This window comes from Etheostoma cragini, chromosome 23 (genome assembly GCF_013103735.1).
Source record: "Etheostoma cragini isolate CJK2018 chromosome 23, CSU_Ecrag_1.0, whole genome shotgun sequence".
Taxonomy (NCBI): domain Eukaryota; kingdom Metazoa; phylum Chordata; class Actinopteri; order Perciformes; family Percidae; genus Etheostoma; species Etheostoma cragini.
In genome coordinates this window covers 5,916,655-5,935,873 of record NC_048429.1, presented here as the reverse complement: position 1 = coordinate 5,935,873, position 19,219 = coordinate 5,916,655, and the positions used below count along the sequence as shown (strand labels likewise).

At 38.8% G+C, this 19,219-nt stretch overlaps 1 protein-coding gene across 4 annotated transcripts in view; it reads right to left on the bottom strand.

Moving 5' to 3' along the window:
- The window catches only part of anks1b (ankyrin repeat and sterile alpha motif domain containing 1B), a 194,339-nt gene that overhangs the window by 136,959 nt on the left and 38,161 nt on the right, over window positions 1-19,219 (bottom strand). For 3 of the 4 annotated variants that reach the window (XM_034863033.1, XM_034863032.1, XM_034863034.1), the window contains exons 2-3: window positions 5,783-5,863; window positions 1,846-2,002 (exon numbers count right to left, since the gene is read on the bottom strand). In XM_034863033.1, coding sequence (XP_034718924.1) covers window positions 1,846-2,002; window positions 5,783-5,863 — 238 coding nt within the window. Of the gene's footprint in view, window positions 1-1,845; window positions 2,003-5,782; window positions 5,864-5,970; window positions 6,071-19,219 lie in introns of those variants that run through there. The other variant, XM_034863035.1, reaches the window with a different exon arrangement.

Here is a 19,219-nt window from a genome sequence, read left to right as displayed (position 1 = left end):
CTCTTCATTTCAGGGACATTAGACACCATTTATCACAGCAAACAATTAAGCTCTAACAACTCACAGAGTGAAAGGATTTGGCTAATCGTGACAGAGAAAAATGTGCTTATTAAGCAGAGTAATTAATGCTCCAATGACCCGGGAGGAACGTTACTATACTGCCATATGGAGTAAGAATACTTATGAAAGAAAAAGAAAAAAAGAGATCAAGATTTGAGCTGTCAACACCCTCTGTATGGTATGTGCTCATCTTAAAATGCCAGCACATCAGCAATAGTGTGACATCAACAAAAAAACTGCAAGCAGAGGTGGACAGGATAAGAGTTAGGGAGAGGAGAAGGTCAGTTTTGCTGATGAGGAATGACAGCAGTGGCAGGCTGAATGCTCCCAGAGAAACGCTCAGCCGGCTGTCAGAGAGAGATCTCTGGGAACTGTAAAGGATCGGCTCTGTTGGACAGGAGCCATAACAAGAAGACCTGTGGCAGAGCTGCTTTAAATACAACAGAAGAACTCAACTTTAATTTAGCTGATAAGACCTTCCTTGTTCTGGAACAGTTACAACACAGAAGGAAAGCTTTTATTTTTGCCAAAATTGACCATTTAACATGTAAATGTGGGCAACAACATGAACGAAGGTTACATTTATGTATTGTTTCCTTTTTCTAAAAGGTTAACTAATAAATGGCTTCACTATGCTACAGAAATCCAGACATGAAGATTTAATGATCCTCTTCTGAGTCCAGTAAATTCACTTGCCTCTCTGAGATATGTCCTAGGTCAGGGCCAGAGGCATTTAAAGCTGATAGAGAAGACGGCTGACCCTAATAAATATAACACCAACACCGGAAGCAGCAGAAATGGACTGTCACTTAACAAGCAGCTGAAATCAACAAGAGCAGCGATATAGCTTGATAGTGCTAGTCCTACTAGACTAATTTAAAAAAGAATATCTGAAGGTCCTGTTAACACCTCTTCTACTGACAATTAAACATTAACAGTAAGAAGTTAACAGTAGGGCTGAGCAAAAAATAGATATTATATCAGTATTGATATATGAGGCTAGAGATCATATTAAATTTTGGATATTGTAATATCGTGATAAAACACAAGTGTTGTTTTTTCCTGGTTTTAAAGGCTGCATTACAGTAAAGTGATGGACTGATCTTCTGAACAAGACTTCCTAGGTGGTTTATTATTTTACTTTACCCATTTAATCATTGTGTCCAAATTATTGGTGATTATTTATCAAAACTCTCATAGTGTTAATACTTTGTGAAAGCAGCAGCTTTTAGTCAACCCTTCAATATCGCCGGAATATCAACATTTACGTATTTTGTCCAAAAATATTATGATATTTAAATGTTTTCCATATCGCCCAGATCTAGTTACTGTACTGTAATTATCCAATCTGTCCAATCTGAGTTTTCTGTTTCTTGAACGTACACATGTTGCACTGAAACAAGTTCCTTCCTGAGGCTATTTTGAAGCGGCACCAGGGCTCCATGCAACAAATGTGATTGTTATAAGAAATCCCAATAAACCAGAGCACGTTTCTCTCCCATGACGCAATGCTGTGTGGACTAGCCAGGCCCTCTTCCGCAGCGCTGTAATTAAACGTTCTGTAGTTAAGTGTACTGTAAGCAGGCCAAAGAAAATACTTTTCTATCCAATCCAATAACTGTGATTCAAATTCAAAAAAAGTAATTGTAAGATTGTGGCCTTATGTTAGAATAAAAAAAGACATCATGCAGTTCTAATAAAACTTAGAATTCAGATGATGTTTCCCACAGTCGGCATTGACAATCAGTGCTTTTCAGAGGAGGAGGATGGGATTACAGTGTTTACCTGCTGGTTGACCCGGCAGTGTGAGGGTCCGTGGTGGATCAGGATGCGGACGATGTCCACGTCTCCCCGCCAGGCGGCCAGGTGCAGCGGGAAGCAACCCTTGCTGTCAGGCACATTTGTGGACGCCTCAAACTGGAGGAGCTTTAGTACAACTTCCCTGCGAGAGATAGATGTCAATATATAAACAGATCGAAAGATGAAGGGATGGAGAGAGGGAGCAGAAGCCGAGCTGGCCGACCTGGAATCTCTATCATGGAATATTCCCCTTGAAAACACCAAATCAAACATTTTAACCTTACTTCACACATAATTCATCTTTTGCTGTGGGACATACAATACAATGCAACCCTCAGACATACTGCATCATTTATCATTTTACTCCAAGAAGGAACTAAATCATGTTAAAATCAAAATACATGATGGATTGTGAGCTGCCTTTTCTTTGTCCTCATATTCTGTGACCTTGGCAATATTGTTTTTTACTGGTTAAATACATTTGTTGTGCTTCCACTCACAATGCAATTTTCTAGAGAATTGCCGTTTTTTTCCCCTGGCAAAAGTTTCTATTTTTCCCAGGCATGACAGTGATTCTGGGTTTTCACACTTTCAAGCTTCAGCTGTATCTCATCACTCTTATCTGCAGCATCAGGATCACACTAGCTGGAGCCAGAATAAGCCTAAAAGACCAACATAGTTTTTTGTACCATGTGTTATTCAAGATAACATAATGTTGACCAAGATAGGTTCTTCATTGAAATTAGGATTTTTGGTGATAAAGTTTTGCATAAGTGGGGTGGCCTCTAACTCACCCAGTAAGAACGATAACCCCATGTTGGCTGAGTCCTGCATGTCATCCCCTCATCTCTCTCTCCCTTTCATCCCTATCCACTCTAATAAAAGGGAAAAAGCCCCAGAAAATAATCTTTAAGAAAAGGTTTTGTATAATTTGTCACAACCCCTTCTAATTTCAATCAAACCTGTATTGTGCATCATAACTATAACACTCTTAGGAGGAAGAGAGAAGCAGAAGCTCTACTATGTTTATTAAACACGCTGACAGAATAAACTACACTAGTGGGAAAATTTGCACTTCACAACTGCATGCACAATATTCTAAAAGAAGAAATCTGCCCAGTTTTGTGTCCATGATCAATACCTTAAAATCATTGGTTTAAAAATTAGGCTTATGTACTGTATATCAACATGTACATGAGAGGCTGAAGGTCAAATTGTTTGTATTATAGCTTGTGCTGGACAATTTACGCTTCACTAGTCCATGTCAGTGTCCTATCTACTTTGTTTTTTTTTCTCTACCTACTTCACTCAGTACTGGAGGGAGTGATAGCACAGAGTTCAACTGGAAACTTAAAAAAACAATGAAAACACTTAAAAGAAGACAACAATTTCCATGTTATCTCTATTACATTAATAGAGAGAGCAACATATCATAGTGACAGGGCTTGAGCCGGAAATCCATTAAGCTGTTGCTCAGTAGTAGTAATGTCAGCGATACTGTTTCATTTTAGGAAGTCTCCAGCTGAACTTGCCACCTCTCTCTGAAGAGGTATGGTGAAGTGCTTCATTTGCATTCGAAATGTCAGAGAGAGAATCCGAGGAGAAAGAAGGGCAAAACCTCTGGCAGGAGCAGGGGTGAAAGCAGCACGGAAATGCTTAATGAACTGATTTGTTAACTGATAATGTATTATATTTTTATATAAATCACTCTGGTTTAAGTGGCAGTTGTCCAGCAAAACCCCACTAGGAGTATCTCAGGGTCATCCTGTAGACTGTAAGAAATAAGGTCAAATTTGAGAATATTCAACTTTTTGCTGTTTGGCTTGAGCTTGCTTGCATCAACAAAAGGCTTTTTACGTAGTAAATAACTACACGATTAAATGATTTAAAAACAAAATTATTATTATTGTTCTGTAACTGAACAACAAATCTCTGAATACAGCACTGCCTGTTGCCAGGTTTTCTTTGTCTAAATCTTAACTGCTGGTTCTCTGTATACTATTCTACCTAAACGTTAAATCATTCCTCTGGAGCTTTTTCTTGGCAGTTTTCTCTCCCTCCCTCCAATCCTCTCCAGCTGATCTGAAGGAGGAAATCCACATAATTGCCTCCAAAACACAGTTTTAATCCTTCAGTTTGGCCAAACTGGGACAGTCTCCAGATGAAGAAATAAAGAAGAAATAAAGCGGCACTGTAGTTCTGTGCAGATGCACACAGAGCAGTCACACAGTTGATCTTTTGAAGGAATATTGTTTTTGCAATTTTGTATGTTTGACTATTTTGAGAGTACAGGTGTGGCATGACCCTGGTACAATGTCTGTTGATTGATTGGTTCTGTGTGACCGTTCAAACAAAGCCTTTTGAAAACTCAGATTAACTCTGAAATACCAGTTACCAGTTGTCATTTTTTAATTGATACCTTTATGATACCAACAACTTATCAAAAGGATAATGTGAAAACAATGTAACAATTTAAATTGGACTGCAGGTAGTGATGAACCTATAAAAGTGATCACCAGGGGCCAGTGGTTAAAGAACAAACATGGCTCGGCCACAGTGTCAAATCTACAAGCAAATCCCTTCACTCCAGCAAAACATATTCTGGAAGAATCCAACAGTTATAGGGGCATATTACTGGGGAATTTAATAAATGCAACAATACCAAAACTGCCGTGGTATAAAATGCATTGCAGACCGGTAGCAGAGCTAAAGCTGTTACCGTAATGCTACAGTTAAGCTTGGGATACTTTCCTTAGTAAAAAAGAAAACGAGAAGAAGAAGAAACTTCGGTCTCTAAAACTCTTTTCTTTCTTATTACTCTCTCCACAACATTGTTTATAAAACATTAGAAGAAGAAAAAAATAGCTTTTTTTGTCATTGACCACTCAGCAGGTGTCACTGATTACCACGGAAACATGGCTCTAAAATCTGAGTTAGCGAGGGTTTCTAAAATAAATTGTTGTTTTTTTGTTTAACAGTGTACAAACAAACAGTGCATCAGACTAATCCAAGAATAATATAAAGACTGGACCCAACACTACTGACCAGTCTAAAGTGTTAGCTGTAGCGCTAACATTAGCTGCTTCTGCTCCTACTTTATGCAAACATTAACTCGCTCTCTCTCTAGGAGCAATGTTTTCCCTTTCAACGCTCTCCTAGCGTTGTTTTTTAAACGCAAGAGGCAGCTGTTTTCAGCAATAAAGCTATAAAACCTACTACACACTACATGCTCAGCATCAAACGGCAGACGTCAAGGCAGAGACTACTGTTAGCTGGCAAACACACGTAGTTGAAATTAGAGTAAGGTATTTCTCTGAGGAGACCAAACACAGAGCTAACAGTTAAAAGACATTAAGTGTTGGACTTACATTCATCAGGTGTCCAGAAGCATGATACTAAATTAATTATAGTGTTGCTACATAGATGCTGGATGTGTAAATAGCATCTGTCTGCCTACAATTTTGCCATTTCAAGGTAAAAGGTGTGTTGTGTTTATAGTGGTACAGCTCGTTTCTGCTGCCCCCTAGTGGACCAGAAAAGGAGAGACCTGACCAAAATGTACATATCCATATGGCACAAAGTTCCTGACTGTACACCACTGTTCACCTCACAGGAAAAATAGAAAAACAATAAAAAGGAAAAATGTACCTCTGAGTTTTTTACCTTGACTACACAATTTATTCTACATACAAGACATTACAGCACTCCAAAAATATTAGTGCTACAAATGTGTCAATTAACTTGACAGAAAATTAATCAACATTTATTTTGATATTGGTTTGATTTATTTTTATCATTTGTTGAACAGAAATACCAACACTTTGATGGTTTCAACTTAATGATACATCAGACACTTGCACATGCATGTATGGAAACGCATGTAATTAAATGATACTTGTAGAAGTCAGAAAAACAAGTTTACCTGTGTCCATTAAGTGAAGCATGATGTAAAGGTGTATATCCTGTGCTGTCTGTGCAGTTGACATTCAGGCCCTTCCACATGCTGGAGATAAAACAGAGATACATCAGAATTAATCCACCGCAGCTTCATCTTACAGTATTGAATATGCTGGTTAACACTCTGTGTAGTTTTAGAAACATAGTTACAACATTTTGAATTGCTTCTTAGTCCGAAAACACAGGCTTGAACAATTTAACATCTTTAATTCATCATTTGAATATGTTACCTATCCTATCTGCTGCACCTGCTCTGTTTTAGACCCAGGAATAGGCAAAACACACCCAGCCAATCAGGATTTTTCTTTTTACGCAAGTAGTTGTTATTGTTCCTTCTGTTCTTTCTTTAGACACATTACTTTTGTTTTAGTGTTTGGTTCTCGAAGTGAGAAGTATAATTTATAATTTGTGAGTTGAGTTTAAGTCCTATTTCATCAGATTGGCAAAAAAAGAACTGTTGTACTCGCAAAATGCTGAGCATGCAAATAAAACCGCACAACACAGAATCTCATAAGGATAGCCGGTTGTGCGTGAGCACACACACACACGATACACAACACATAGAAACAGACATACACACAGAGAGCCCACGGTTTCCTCATGGCTTTAATTATATGAACTCTCTTTTTTATATGAACTCCTCCAAGCGCGTCAGAGAAAAGTACTAATTAGTTGAATTCCAGTCTGAAAAGCTCTGGGCGGAAAAGCCGAATCAAGTAACTTGTAGAAGCAACTGTTTTAGCTTTTGTTTAAAATGGAGAGAAAAAACCTGATACAGGAGCTTCTAAGACAGAGTCTCAAAATGCACAACTGTGTCTCGCAGTACCTGTTTCAGAAACACAGAAAGCAAGATGTTTTGACATAGGTGCATTGCGTTTCTCTGTTTATTTCTGTTTTAAGCAATTTGGTCTATAAAACTGCACTGTGCGCATCTAATTAATTCTTTAAAATGTGTTTCTAATCACAACCCTCATTTCTCCATTTTAATAATTTTAGAGTAAAGGTATTTTGGGAAATGAACACTTAAATACTATACTTCCGTCAATTGTTTATGATTTGTGTTGTATGTTCCTTTTACTTCATGGCCTGTTTTGTTGGAGGAAAAAACTGAATTCACTTTAAAATTGTTATTTTTATTCCCTTTGTATTTTCTATTTTTGCCCATTCTATTGACTGATTTTGTCTTGTGGTCAACTTTCCCTTTGAGAGACAAGAGCTGCAGCTGAGGGCAAACAGCTAAACATTCAGAACATTCACAGAGTTTGACAGACATTCACACACAAGGGTCAAGGGCGGTGGTGGAATATAGTGGGCGCATTCACATGAACACTAAACGTGAATTAAAAGTGGTATTGAGGGCTGGCACGCACACACGCACGCATGCACGCACGCACAGAAAACACAGTGTGCAACAATTAACAGAACAAGTCGGTTGTAGCTAAGGATGCAGAATATTTTTCTTGCTGAATTCAATGCTGAACTAAATGATGACAGTAAACAAACCACATCCAGGTGCCCTTAAATAAAATAAAATACAGTGAGAGACACACAGCACAAGCTTTCAGCGTCCAAATTCCTCAATCTCTAACCTGAAGCATGTTAAAGTAAGATGTCTTTTTAAATTACCCAAGGGTAGGCGTCTGCTTTAGTTTTACTGGTCACCTTGCTATTTTTTAGTTGTATCAGGTAAGCTACCTGCTTAGTTGATGTGTGACTTTACATTCTCCTATGTGCTGATTTACTAGCACCAGAGCCGTTGTCAGAGTAGTCAGTCAGAGACTGACTAGCCTCATTTGACATGCTAGCTAATGTTAGCTTAAATTAGCTCCTGGTAGCATGACGGCGGTTAGATTTTTATAGTAGGCAATGCAGTTTGGGACTACAAACACAAAAAAATCTATCTGCCTGTACACCTTCAACCAGTTGGAAAAGAAGAACACACCAGATTAGGCATGTTTAGTAAGCAGTATTTGACGACCGCATTTCTACATTTATAAAATGGAATTTAATGTGTAATCCAAGTATTCAGAAGACGTTACTCAGATTGAGTAACGTAACGGAATAAATTAAAAAAATATCCTTCCCAACACTGATCTTAACCATCAAAACTAAATGTCTATACTTAACCCTTACCCTCACCTTAACTATAACCTAATTCTAACCCTCATCCTAAAACCAAGTCTTAACCCTTAAACAGCCCTTTAAACTTGTGGGGTCCAGCATTTTGGCCCCACAAAGCTGTGAGGAACAAACAAGTATACTAGACTCACGGTTTTTGGACCCCACAAATAAAGTTAAACAAGATCACACACACACACACACACACACACACACACACACACACACACACCCAACCAATCTGTACAGCAATTCATTCAAAACTTGGTGTACAAAGAGTCTTTCATGTAAGCAGCACTCTGCACGGCCCCAAACACAATACACCAGTCCCACACACCCACAAATGCATCGTATTAATGCACAAACACAGCAGTCATAACCCAAGTCCCATAACCTTCATAAAAGAACCTGCACAAACCAATAAATGTGGTCACTTTGTGAGGGAATGTGTACACCTTGTTTGTAGTGCATGTGAGCCTCGCTGTGAGCTGAACAAGGTGATGTGTTTTTCTTTCACTCTTACATATGTGTTGGAAAAATGCCAAAGTTGGGTTTCACTCCAAACACTTATTTTTACTTACTTTGAGGAGTAAGAACTTCAAATAACAACCACAGCAAAATTTAGCAAGATTTTAACAATGGATTAGGAAAATACTTAAAGCTCCACTAATCATTGTTTTTTTGTTATTTATTTCATCTCACTGTAACACTGAATCAAATGTGTAATGTAAAGCGAGTTTTCATTGTGACAGTCAGAGAATCAAATGCATGCATGCTGCATCTCTACACAGCTTTTTAGACTCTTGTAGCTCATGTCTTAGTTTTAAGGCACCTGTACTGTTGAGTGTGGTTCAGTCTCAACCCTGTCTAAAGCAGAATAAGAAGCTATATTTAACCCCCAAACTCACTGAAAGTATTGTTGCTTTGTTAGATGCGAGGGTTATTTGTGTGATGGAGTCCAGCACGCCCGGCCTCATGTAAACAAACCGAGCACTCAGGAGAACAGTTAAAGGTTGTTTGTATGCTGCGTGTTACAGTTCCACTGTTTTGAAATTAAAGCCTGCTCTATTTTTCTTTTCAGTTTTCGCTGGTACTTTTGCTTCTTCTTCTCCTCTGGAAAAATCGACCGCGTTGCATTGCTGCATACAAGAGTATAATGTAAGGTACATGGCATGTACACTCAAGTTAGCTATGCATTGTGGGTATTTGATAGTGGTCTATATACTGAAGGAAACTAACCACAGAGAATTTGAACACCACTTCAACATGGCGAACACACTATATACTGCTTTTTTCACACACATTCAAAAGAGAGACACAGAAAGAGTGTGGTATGCAATGGTGAGTTTATAGTAACTTATTATGCCTAGTATGTTATATACTGTACTTCTGTTGATATCCCTCACATAGTCCTTTGATATACCTATTGAATTTCAATTCACCACAGCACAGTGAAAAAGTCAACAACAAGTACATTCATTGAGTCCACTGCCGCTTGCCAAAAAGGTACAGGAAATACATAGACTATGTCTTTTAGAACAACGAATACCACGCATTGCATAACAACTGATTTGATCTTGGTGAACGAGACCCATTGTCTTATCACAGCTGTACATTTCTTCTCTGCCGTGTTCCTCCTCTAAATTCCCAAAAGTCGCTTCAATGCCATGTTGTTCCCTATTGTTTTCTTTGCTTTCAGTAGTAGCATTAAGCCAGCCAGCAGAGTTTATGTAGAATTAGTGCGCAACTTGAGATTAGATAATGGACCAGAGGTGCTGCTACAGGAATGCAGACTCTTGATGGATTAGTCAAATGTGCAGGCAACGTCCTTTTCATACCTAATTAACTTCTGTAGCTCCTGTGAGAAAAGCGATCTTTGCATATGTGTGTATATTCAGTACAACCACTACTACCTATCTCACATTGACATTAATGTTTAATGGCGTGTTTTTGTGTGTTGTTCTTTTGCTTCTTTCTCTGCATCATACAACAGCAATCAAGTGTTATTTTGCATCAGGGATGTCTGGCTCGAGCTATTTCCTCTTCTCTTCTCTGTCCAACTCCCCCACAACCTTGCTGCATTCTCCTTTTTTTGTTATATTAAAGCACTAAAAGGTAAAGCGGTCAAACGTCAAGAAAGGCCTCCCATCAGGCAGAGCGATGATGCCCTCTGTTTGAACCCTTCTTCAGTTACAGCATGGCAGTTTTTTCTCGCCTTTCCATCACTATGCTCCAGCCCAGCACACTAAGGACTGCACTGACATGATATAATATTAGAAAACCAACTAAGAAAAAACATATTTGGTTGTATCTAACACCACAAGTCTTAATGGGGCTCTGGTTCCTCCAAACCTAGACTCAGATAATGTATTTGGGATTTTACTGAAGATTAACAAAATGAAGTTGAGATTAATGAATGACAAAAAGTCAGAGGGAGTTTTATACCAAAGTTCTATGAATCCCATTTGCAAAAGTACTACCTAAAGCAATTGGAAAAAGTTGTTGCTCATTAAAAAGAGCTAAAATTCCTCCCCAACTTCTTCGAAGTGTCTTTTATTATCAGTGGTTTTGAAAGAGGACATGTAATGTCTTTTAAGTAGTAAAAGATTTTTCATTTTGGATGAAAACTTCTCATTCAATTTTTCAGAATGAAAGGCTTCATTTGCTGGTTCCAATCTGGGATATTAAAGCTGGCATCACGTTGCAGCAAAGTTCAAGCTGCATCAAAGCAGAGCATTCTCTTCAAAAGACAAGGACCGAAGGAATGGGGAAAACCTTTGTAGTCCTAGATCTTTTTAGGAGGGAAACTTTTTTTTGTGGGAAGGTAAGTAAGTTGAAAATTCACACCATCCATTGAAATTAAAATGAAAGGCTATTCCACAGACAACAGCAGTGACTTTACGGAAATCAAAAAAGGAACCAATATGAAGTGAGGTGTGAGCTATCAGAGCAGATAACACAAGGCAGGAAGTGGACTTATTTCATATCCTGTTTTGAGCAAGAAGCAGAAGAGATACCTGCTGATAAAGAGCTGTGTTGGTAGAGCACACTAACTGATATAACTTGTAGGATGACGAAGACACACACACACACACACACACACACATTTTTCATTAGAACTAGCCTTTGATGTTCAAACCGTGACTTACAAAGAGATAGTCCATCCCCTATGATGCTTTAGGGCAGGATGATTCTGCTTTAAACTCTAATGTCTTTAGCAAGTGTGAAGGTTTATGTAATTGTGTTTGTGTGTATGTGTGTGTGTGTGTGTGATAGGTGAAATCCACTCAACCAAAGAGTGAAAATTATAGTGCAAGGTGTGTGTGTAAACTCTCCAAAGACCAATTACATTTTGGCAGAGAAAAGTGACCACCAAACATTTCTCTTTTCCTGTGTCTTTCCCTGTCCCCCTCCCTCTATTCTTTCTTTCTTCTTTGCTTCTTTGGTTCAAAACAAAAAATGTGCATATATTTGCAGACTAGTTATTTAGTACAAGCGAACGCCCTGGAAATAAAGAGAGAGCAAAGGGAAGGCAACTACTTCAGGGAACACTGAATAAACAAGTAAGTATGCTCATGTATTAAACTGTATGAACTGTATGACAAACTATTCGTACTATTAATATATGTTATAGGCACAAAAACACTTTCCCCAATGCACACAGAGGCATCATGGTCTGAGCTGGAGCCTGACTTATATTGTGTTTCAGGGCTATGACTAATAGCAATTTTTGAAAAAGATCCTCTGCAATATATTGCATTTATGACCTTTTTCCAACTTTAAATTCTTCCCAATTTCAAATGACCACAAAAGGAAACTTTGTCAACATCTGTTTTATCTATAAAGATACATTTCTCTTTTTGTTAATCTCACTTTAATTTTACTGCGGCCAAATAGGATTGTCAAGCAGACAAACTGACCAACCCATATATCATAATAATCAATACTTGGCGTCTGTGTATTGATACAGTATCGCCACATAAAATATCGCGATACTATGATGTATTGATTTTTTCCCCCACCCATAAAACACACAACAAATTTAAAAAAAAATAGCAAGATAGATCACTCAAATGTAGTTATTAAACGCCCTCTTTACACCCTGAACACATTATAGAGCCTAAGGATTTCCACAAGTGACCTCCAACACAACAGCAATCTCATTTTTTACTTCACACAACATTACAAAGAATGTCATTCACACCTAGGAATCCCGCACTGCGTTTACAGAGAGAGGTGTTTCCCCCTCTCTCCATCTTACCTTCCTCACAGATGTGTCACTCTCTACTGCTTCATTTCTACACCAATTATAGTGGCAAGTAAATCCAAAGTGCAGTATGACTGAAGAAATAAAAATATCAAACCAAGTCCCAGTATATCAAAATAAATAGTCTCTTGAGTTTGTTATCAATATCTTTGAATATTTTCAGAATACTTGAATTTATATCAATGGACAACTTTGAATATGAGACTTTCAATCTGCAGGATGAAGTGCTATGATGAAGTTATTCTGTCTGGGATCTCACACCCCTCATCAGCTTCTGGCAAATCCCTAATTTGCTGAACTGATTCTTGTAAAAGTGGCTCATATGATTTTGCATATTAAGCAAAATAACAGCTCTCCTCTACAAACCTCCTCGTTAGCAATTTTGTTTATTTAAATAGACTGTGGTATCCACCCCCATTACCCAGCATGGGACTTCATCCAACTTGCAAATCAGGTTTATTGCTGCCAGAAAAACATAAATGGCAAAAAAGAATTGAATAAAGAAAACCTCCTTTCTTTCTCCTTTTTCCCTTAAGGGGACATTTATTCTGCTTTTACAACCCCCAAAATACAACTTCAATTATCAGTACAAATGTATGTTTTGAGATGACCTGTGGAGAAAAGGAAATAAAGAACCCTTGAATATGCAGCGAGGCCACTTGCTGTATAAATGCATAACAATGAGTATGCAGAGTGTATAGGAATGAATATGCAGCAAGGCCAGTCACTCAGTGACAAAAGCCTTCAGAAAAACTAAACATCAACAGACACATTCAACGGCTCAAGAAGCCAAAACCCCCGTCACAGGAAGTCATTTATCTTCAGGTCAAACTGACCTCTGGTGGACAACTGAACATGGAGGGGTGCTGTCAGGGGCAGTGGGTCAAACACACACACACACACACACACACACACACAAACACACACACAGAGTGAGTGACCCAAATCTTTGACTTGCACTCACCCATAATTGAAACAAGACCCAAGTAATCAATGGTTGCACAACTCCCTGTCAGGAATCTATTGATGAAGTTTGATCATTGATCATTTGGTTGTCCTGAGGGAGGGAGCCTCGGGAAATACACAGGGTCAGTGGCATCATTTTAAAAAATCAGATAATGGATTTTGTTGTTCATATGTATAAGTTTTCCTGCTATTTTGACTTGTTTAAAGTGCTGTTATGGTATTTTTCATCCATGTCAGTGCGATCAGACTGGAGTATCTGCAGTAATAAATGGGCTGGTTATCCACACTGTAGTTTAGAAGACTAATGCCAGCCTTTTATTCCTGCACTGCCTTACGATGGGCAACAATGAACACACTCATACACACACTTTACTGTGGCATTTACTGGCTCACTACACTCTCGGAGCTTTAATACGAAAGATATATGTTTTGACAATATAATATTATCTGCTTTCCTTCCATAGATTTCACCTTTTATTTACCAATTTGAAAATAAACTACCATAATAATGTAATGAAAAGGTCCACTAGCTCTGTGGGAAACACTGTACATAGAGATCCAAATGCCCCTGACCTTTGATCTCTGACAGAAGCTGACATGGCAGTTGATCAGGATGAAAGAGAAGATGAGAAGCAGCAAAGGAAGGAGTGGGGGAGAAATGCATCTAATGTGACAGAATTCTTATCATCATGCAGCAAGACAAAGAACAGAAGAAAACAAAATGAAAAAGAGACCGTTAGAGGGTTAGACGGCCAGATGAAGACAGCTGAATACTATTTCCACTTAAGCAGAGACGGCTTCATCAGAACTGTGTGTCGTTTTCCAAGTCTTAAACAATCCAGCAGTTTGTCTCTCAGAGTACCTCCTTAAATAGAGATGGAAATATCCGTCCTTAGTCCTGAGCTGACTCTTTACTCTCTGCACGAGCCCATTTGAATACAGAATCCACATCAGACTGGCAGCTTCTTCTTCAAGCCGCACAAAGGTTTTGCAGCGATTTTACATGAAACCCCTCTGTGATCTCTGTTGAATTAGCTTCTTTTTTTAATTGTGTATAATAATATAATATAATATATCGGTATCGGCCTCAGAAATCCAGTACTGTTCCTTCTCACTCAAACTCATCCTCTATGCTCACCCTGGGTCTGGTTGTTAAAGTTTGCTAACTTATAAAACTAATAACATTACCGTCAGTAAAATACTCCCACAAATCAAATCCATACTTCAATGTTAACCGCCAAGCCACTAAGCCTGTTTGGAAATTAACACCTCTGCTGAAATGTTACATCTGTTAACGAGACAGCATCGCCTTCGTGCTGACTGTGCCGACACATGACCCTTTGCTGCATGACATTGCCCACTTTCTAATGTGTAAACCACTAAATGTGACTAATTTCTCCAATAAAATACGGGCCAAGGTCACTTAGATGTTGACTTTTTCACTGCTGAATCCCAATAGGACCGAAACTATAAGAAACGGCGTTGTTGCAACCTGGTGGCCACAACAACAGAGACAGAGATGGAGGTATACATTTCCTCTGATTTCTTTTGTCAAACTGAGAAAGGCGGAGCTGAAGAAATGTCTGCCTTTAGCTTCACCGCTGTCGCTATTGATCTACACTGCAGCCTTTCCAATCAGTCACAATCTGGAGAGCTCCAAACAATCTGTAAGTGTGTGCATGAACTCTTTGGGTGTCTTCTGCCTAAGGCAGAAAGCCTTGGATCTCCACTTACCAGCCAGCCACAAATCCATCTTGCAGAGCATTGATTTAGCCCAGATCTAAAGCATTAAGGATGTGAAACGTCAGCTCTGAATCTCTAAATGGGATATATACTCCATAGAGTGGACTGAAACAATCAATGCATTTATACTGTAGATCTAGTGAGGAGAACTCCAGTGAAGTTCTTCAACCTGCTGTGTGGTTTCTCACAACCTGAGCAGATTCATAAGAAAATATTTGCTATTATCAGATTTCCCTGGGCAGTCTGGGGATTTCAACCAGCGACCCTCAGAACAAGCCTGTTTTTTTCCATATTAACGTTGCCTGCCAAAAGCTCCCTCTTACCAAACAAGCCACAGAAACTAATGTTAAATGTGTGAGGTCAGACGCCTGCATCTATAAACTGTCAAATTTTTACTCTGTTCATCAGGATTCTAAGACTGGGGGTCAATTCAACTTGGTCAAATGCATTTTACCCCAGGCCAGTTTTCTTTAAAATACAGAACTTGGCAGTGCAGCAATTCAGCAAGCCAATTCAGGATAACTATCATCTGGCAACTCATCAGGTTGGTTACAGTCACGCCAGGTCCATCTTCATTATCCACTCCGCCACAAGGAAATTAGCCATGCAGCCGCAATGAAAATCATGATAAAACGATATCAGTAGGAGTCATTATGATGACAAGCAGGGAAGGCGGTGAAAGCAAAGTGCTTAATTCAGCACAACTCTCAGAGGTGCACTTAAAAAAACAAAGAAGCAGCTCAGCTTGGTTGCAAACTAAATATTTACACCACTGCTCAGTGTACGTTAAACATACAAATATCTTTTAAACCATGTCTGTGATGATTAGAGCTCTGCTGTGTGACAAAGTATCTATCCTGGCAGTGGTATGTTTGTGTGTGTGAGTGCGTGCATGTGTGTGTGCGTGTACAGCATCAGGGCAGTAGCAGGGATCCATGGCTATATATGGTCTGACTAAAGCTTTTGGTTTACCCAGAAACCTCTTCACATTTCTCTCTTGCTCAGTTCTCCAAATGAAGATAAGAAATATGTATTTGTAATCATACGAATCTCAGCAGAAATGCCAAAAAATGAAAAAACCCAACACACGCAGATTTAGTAAGATGGATAATTTCAATTTAGGAAGTAGAATTTATGGAGAAATGTAATCATTAAATATAAAACATTGAGGAAATTTAAAAAAAAAATGTGGCTGATTAATAATAAATGTATTTAAATTAAAGGTTACAATCAAGATTTGTATCTCTTTAACTGTTCTGTATTTTCCACTTTTTCATTGTCATGTCTATCGTATATGCAGTCAGTCAGTCAGTAGCAACTGCTACCGTGTGCCCAGCATGTTTGACACTTAAACAACTCACTTTCATTTGTTTTTTACAATAAAGAATGGAGGAATGCAGTGTGCACGTGTACTGAACAGCTGCATCACCTGACAGCATGCTAGTCTTCCCCCTTTTTCCCCCTCTGAGAGTGTATTAAGCCTGTCATCAGCACTGCCGCATCCCATTTAAACTGCTCAGACCGCAGGATCACACATCTGCTGCTGCAGGACCGTGCAGGTAAACACAACTCGAATAGACTGAAACGCACACCAACTGTGCTGAGGTCAGAGCAGTTTGTCAGGAGATTTTGAGCATTTGTTCTCACACACATGGAGAACAAGGGTGTGAGGAGATAATTATTTCAGGGAAATGTATAAAATTGTAGAAAATATAGTTGCTCTCCATGTATCGTTGTGAAAAGCTTGCTCCAAATTTGGAATTGCCATATATACTGCAAGATTAATCATAGGCTGAGAAATCTCTCTCTCTCTCTCTCTCTCTCTCTCTCTCTCTCTCTCTCTCTCTCTCTCTCTCTCTCTCTCTCTCTCTCTCTCTCTCTCTCTCTCTCTCTCTCTCTCTCTCTCTCTCTCTCTCTCTCTCTCTCTCTCTCTCTCTCTCTCTCTCTCTCTCTCTCTCTCTCTCTCTCTCTCTCTCAAACCCATTGGACCATCTGAAAAATGCATTGTCACAAACCAGTTTTATTAGCTAAAGAAGAGTTGCAGTGACACATCATTTTCAAACAATATGTTAAAAAAGGGTTACATGTTAGATGTTAGATATACGTGTGGATGAGGTAATGAGTAGGGGTGGGAAAAATAATCAGTTCTTAGATGCATCGCGATTCTCCAAATCTAACAAACTCAGATTTATATGTGTATATATATTTTTTAAATCACACATGGAAAAGTACATTAAAAAATTGTTGCATCGAGATGAATCGATAATCAGTTTAGAATCAAATCGTTGGCCTTTTGAATCAATTCGGATGGTGAGGTGTTCTGAGATCCCCCCACCCAGTGATGAGATGATGACAAAGAATCATTGAGAAGATGGCTGTTTCCCCTTACAGTTTTCATGCTAAGCTAGGCTAACAGTTGCCTGGCTTTAGCTTCATATTTAATGTATACCTGGGTGGTCTGGATCTTCTCATTAAACTCTTGGCAACAAAGCAAATAAGTGTCCAAAAAAGTTGTTCTACTCCTTTTTGAACTATTCCTTTGAATAGTTAGGCGAGTATATGTTGTCTTTGTGCTATGGGAGAGTAAAAACTTAATGCAGTTTAACAAGAAACAGCTCCAACCACTTGGCCTTCACTGCTGCAGTGAATTTCGTTTGGGTCCACTAATCTGTTTCTGTTCTAGTGGGTTTTCTCTCCGTGTGAAAGAGCACAAAAGAATGCTATTGAATTCAAGCATTACAGATATTCTCTGCAGCTGTTACCCAATGTATAATAATAATGATAAGGTAAAATGAAACTTTGATGAGTATTGATCTTCTCATCTAACTCTGCAAAAAAAGCAAATATGCATCTTTCCTAAAATGTCAAACCATTCATTTAACTTGCTTTGGGAACTGTGCAGAAAACAAAGAAGTGTCCCACGCTAAAGCAATGCTTTGACAAACCGAAGCAATCCCTCAAACTGGAGAAATAAACACAAAACAGCTACATGTCTTTAGACACAACCCAGTAATTCATATTCTGTCTGCAAATATGAGTCACTTGTTTCTGTTCATGTCATTTTTCAGAAGCGGAATCCCACAGAAGAGGCACATATTCTGGCTCTTCAACTTCACTGATCGACAGCTCATTACTTGAACCTTATCTCCATGTAAATACCTTTGTCTCCTGTGAATCTTGAATGCATCTTTTTACTATCCGTCTGGCTTCCATCTACTCACTTCCCCTGACCTCTCCATATGTTGCTCTCTAACTTTAAACAAAATTATACATTCCCTTTCACAAGTTCTTTTTTTCCATCTTAGTTGCTATTCTTCCCCTACTTGCCAATCACAGACACCCCAAAAGAACGCACACACACCCACACACACACACAAACTGCCAACTTGTGTTCACACACAGCTGCATGCAATTACCCGCCACAAGAAGGTATTTAAAACATGAGAGTCTCTGGTCCGTGCTATTTATCAGATCTATCAAAATAGCTCTTCCATGAATGTCTATAAACCTGCCAAGAGTGTGTGTGTATGAGTGTATACAGCGAGTGGCATCCTGCTTACGATGCACCAGAGGGTTGAAAGCTGTCTCAGTTTGGCAACAAAAGAAACTACTTGTTTCTTGTCTCGTCTACATATATCTCAATCCTTTCCTCGCCTGTCTGTCCTGGATTTTCTACAATTTTGGCATCCATGTCACACCTAAAACTGTAAATGTGTAGGATGCACTCATTTCATATTATTCAGAACAGATGAACACACACTTAAAAGGCACACGCATTTACTTTTTTCCCCACTATATTTGTCTGTAAGTACACCAAAATGTAACGCTAGGAAGTAGACGCACTACTTGAATTATCATTAGCCAGTTTAAAAACACCAAAGGCCAAATGAAACATAATAAATAATTTTTTCCAACTTTATTATTCACAAGTACTTTAAATAATAATAAGAAAAAAACATTCAGTAAAAATGTCAATCATCACCCAGGTTGTGTTAAACTGCTTCAAAATCAGAGCTCCCAACTGGGAATTGGAAATGTAGAAGCTCATTCAATTAAGAAGGTTATTGCATGCGAGGCAATTCATTTACACCAAATTACATCTACAGTGAACAAGCATCTAGTGCCTTTCAGGACTTGTGCTTGTATCCTCTGTAGCTCAGAGGCTGTTTGCAGCAAATAATATGAAATATACTGCATCATCTCATAAGTACAAGTTGGTGGTGTGTTGTATTTTGATTCCTTTCTCCTATTTGAACAAAAGCTCTTCACTTTGTCCTTGACGCACGCGCGCGCGCACGCACGCACGCA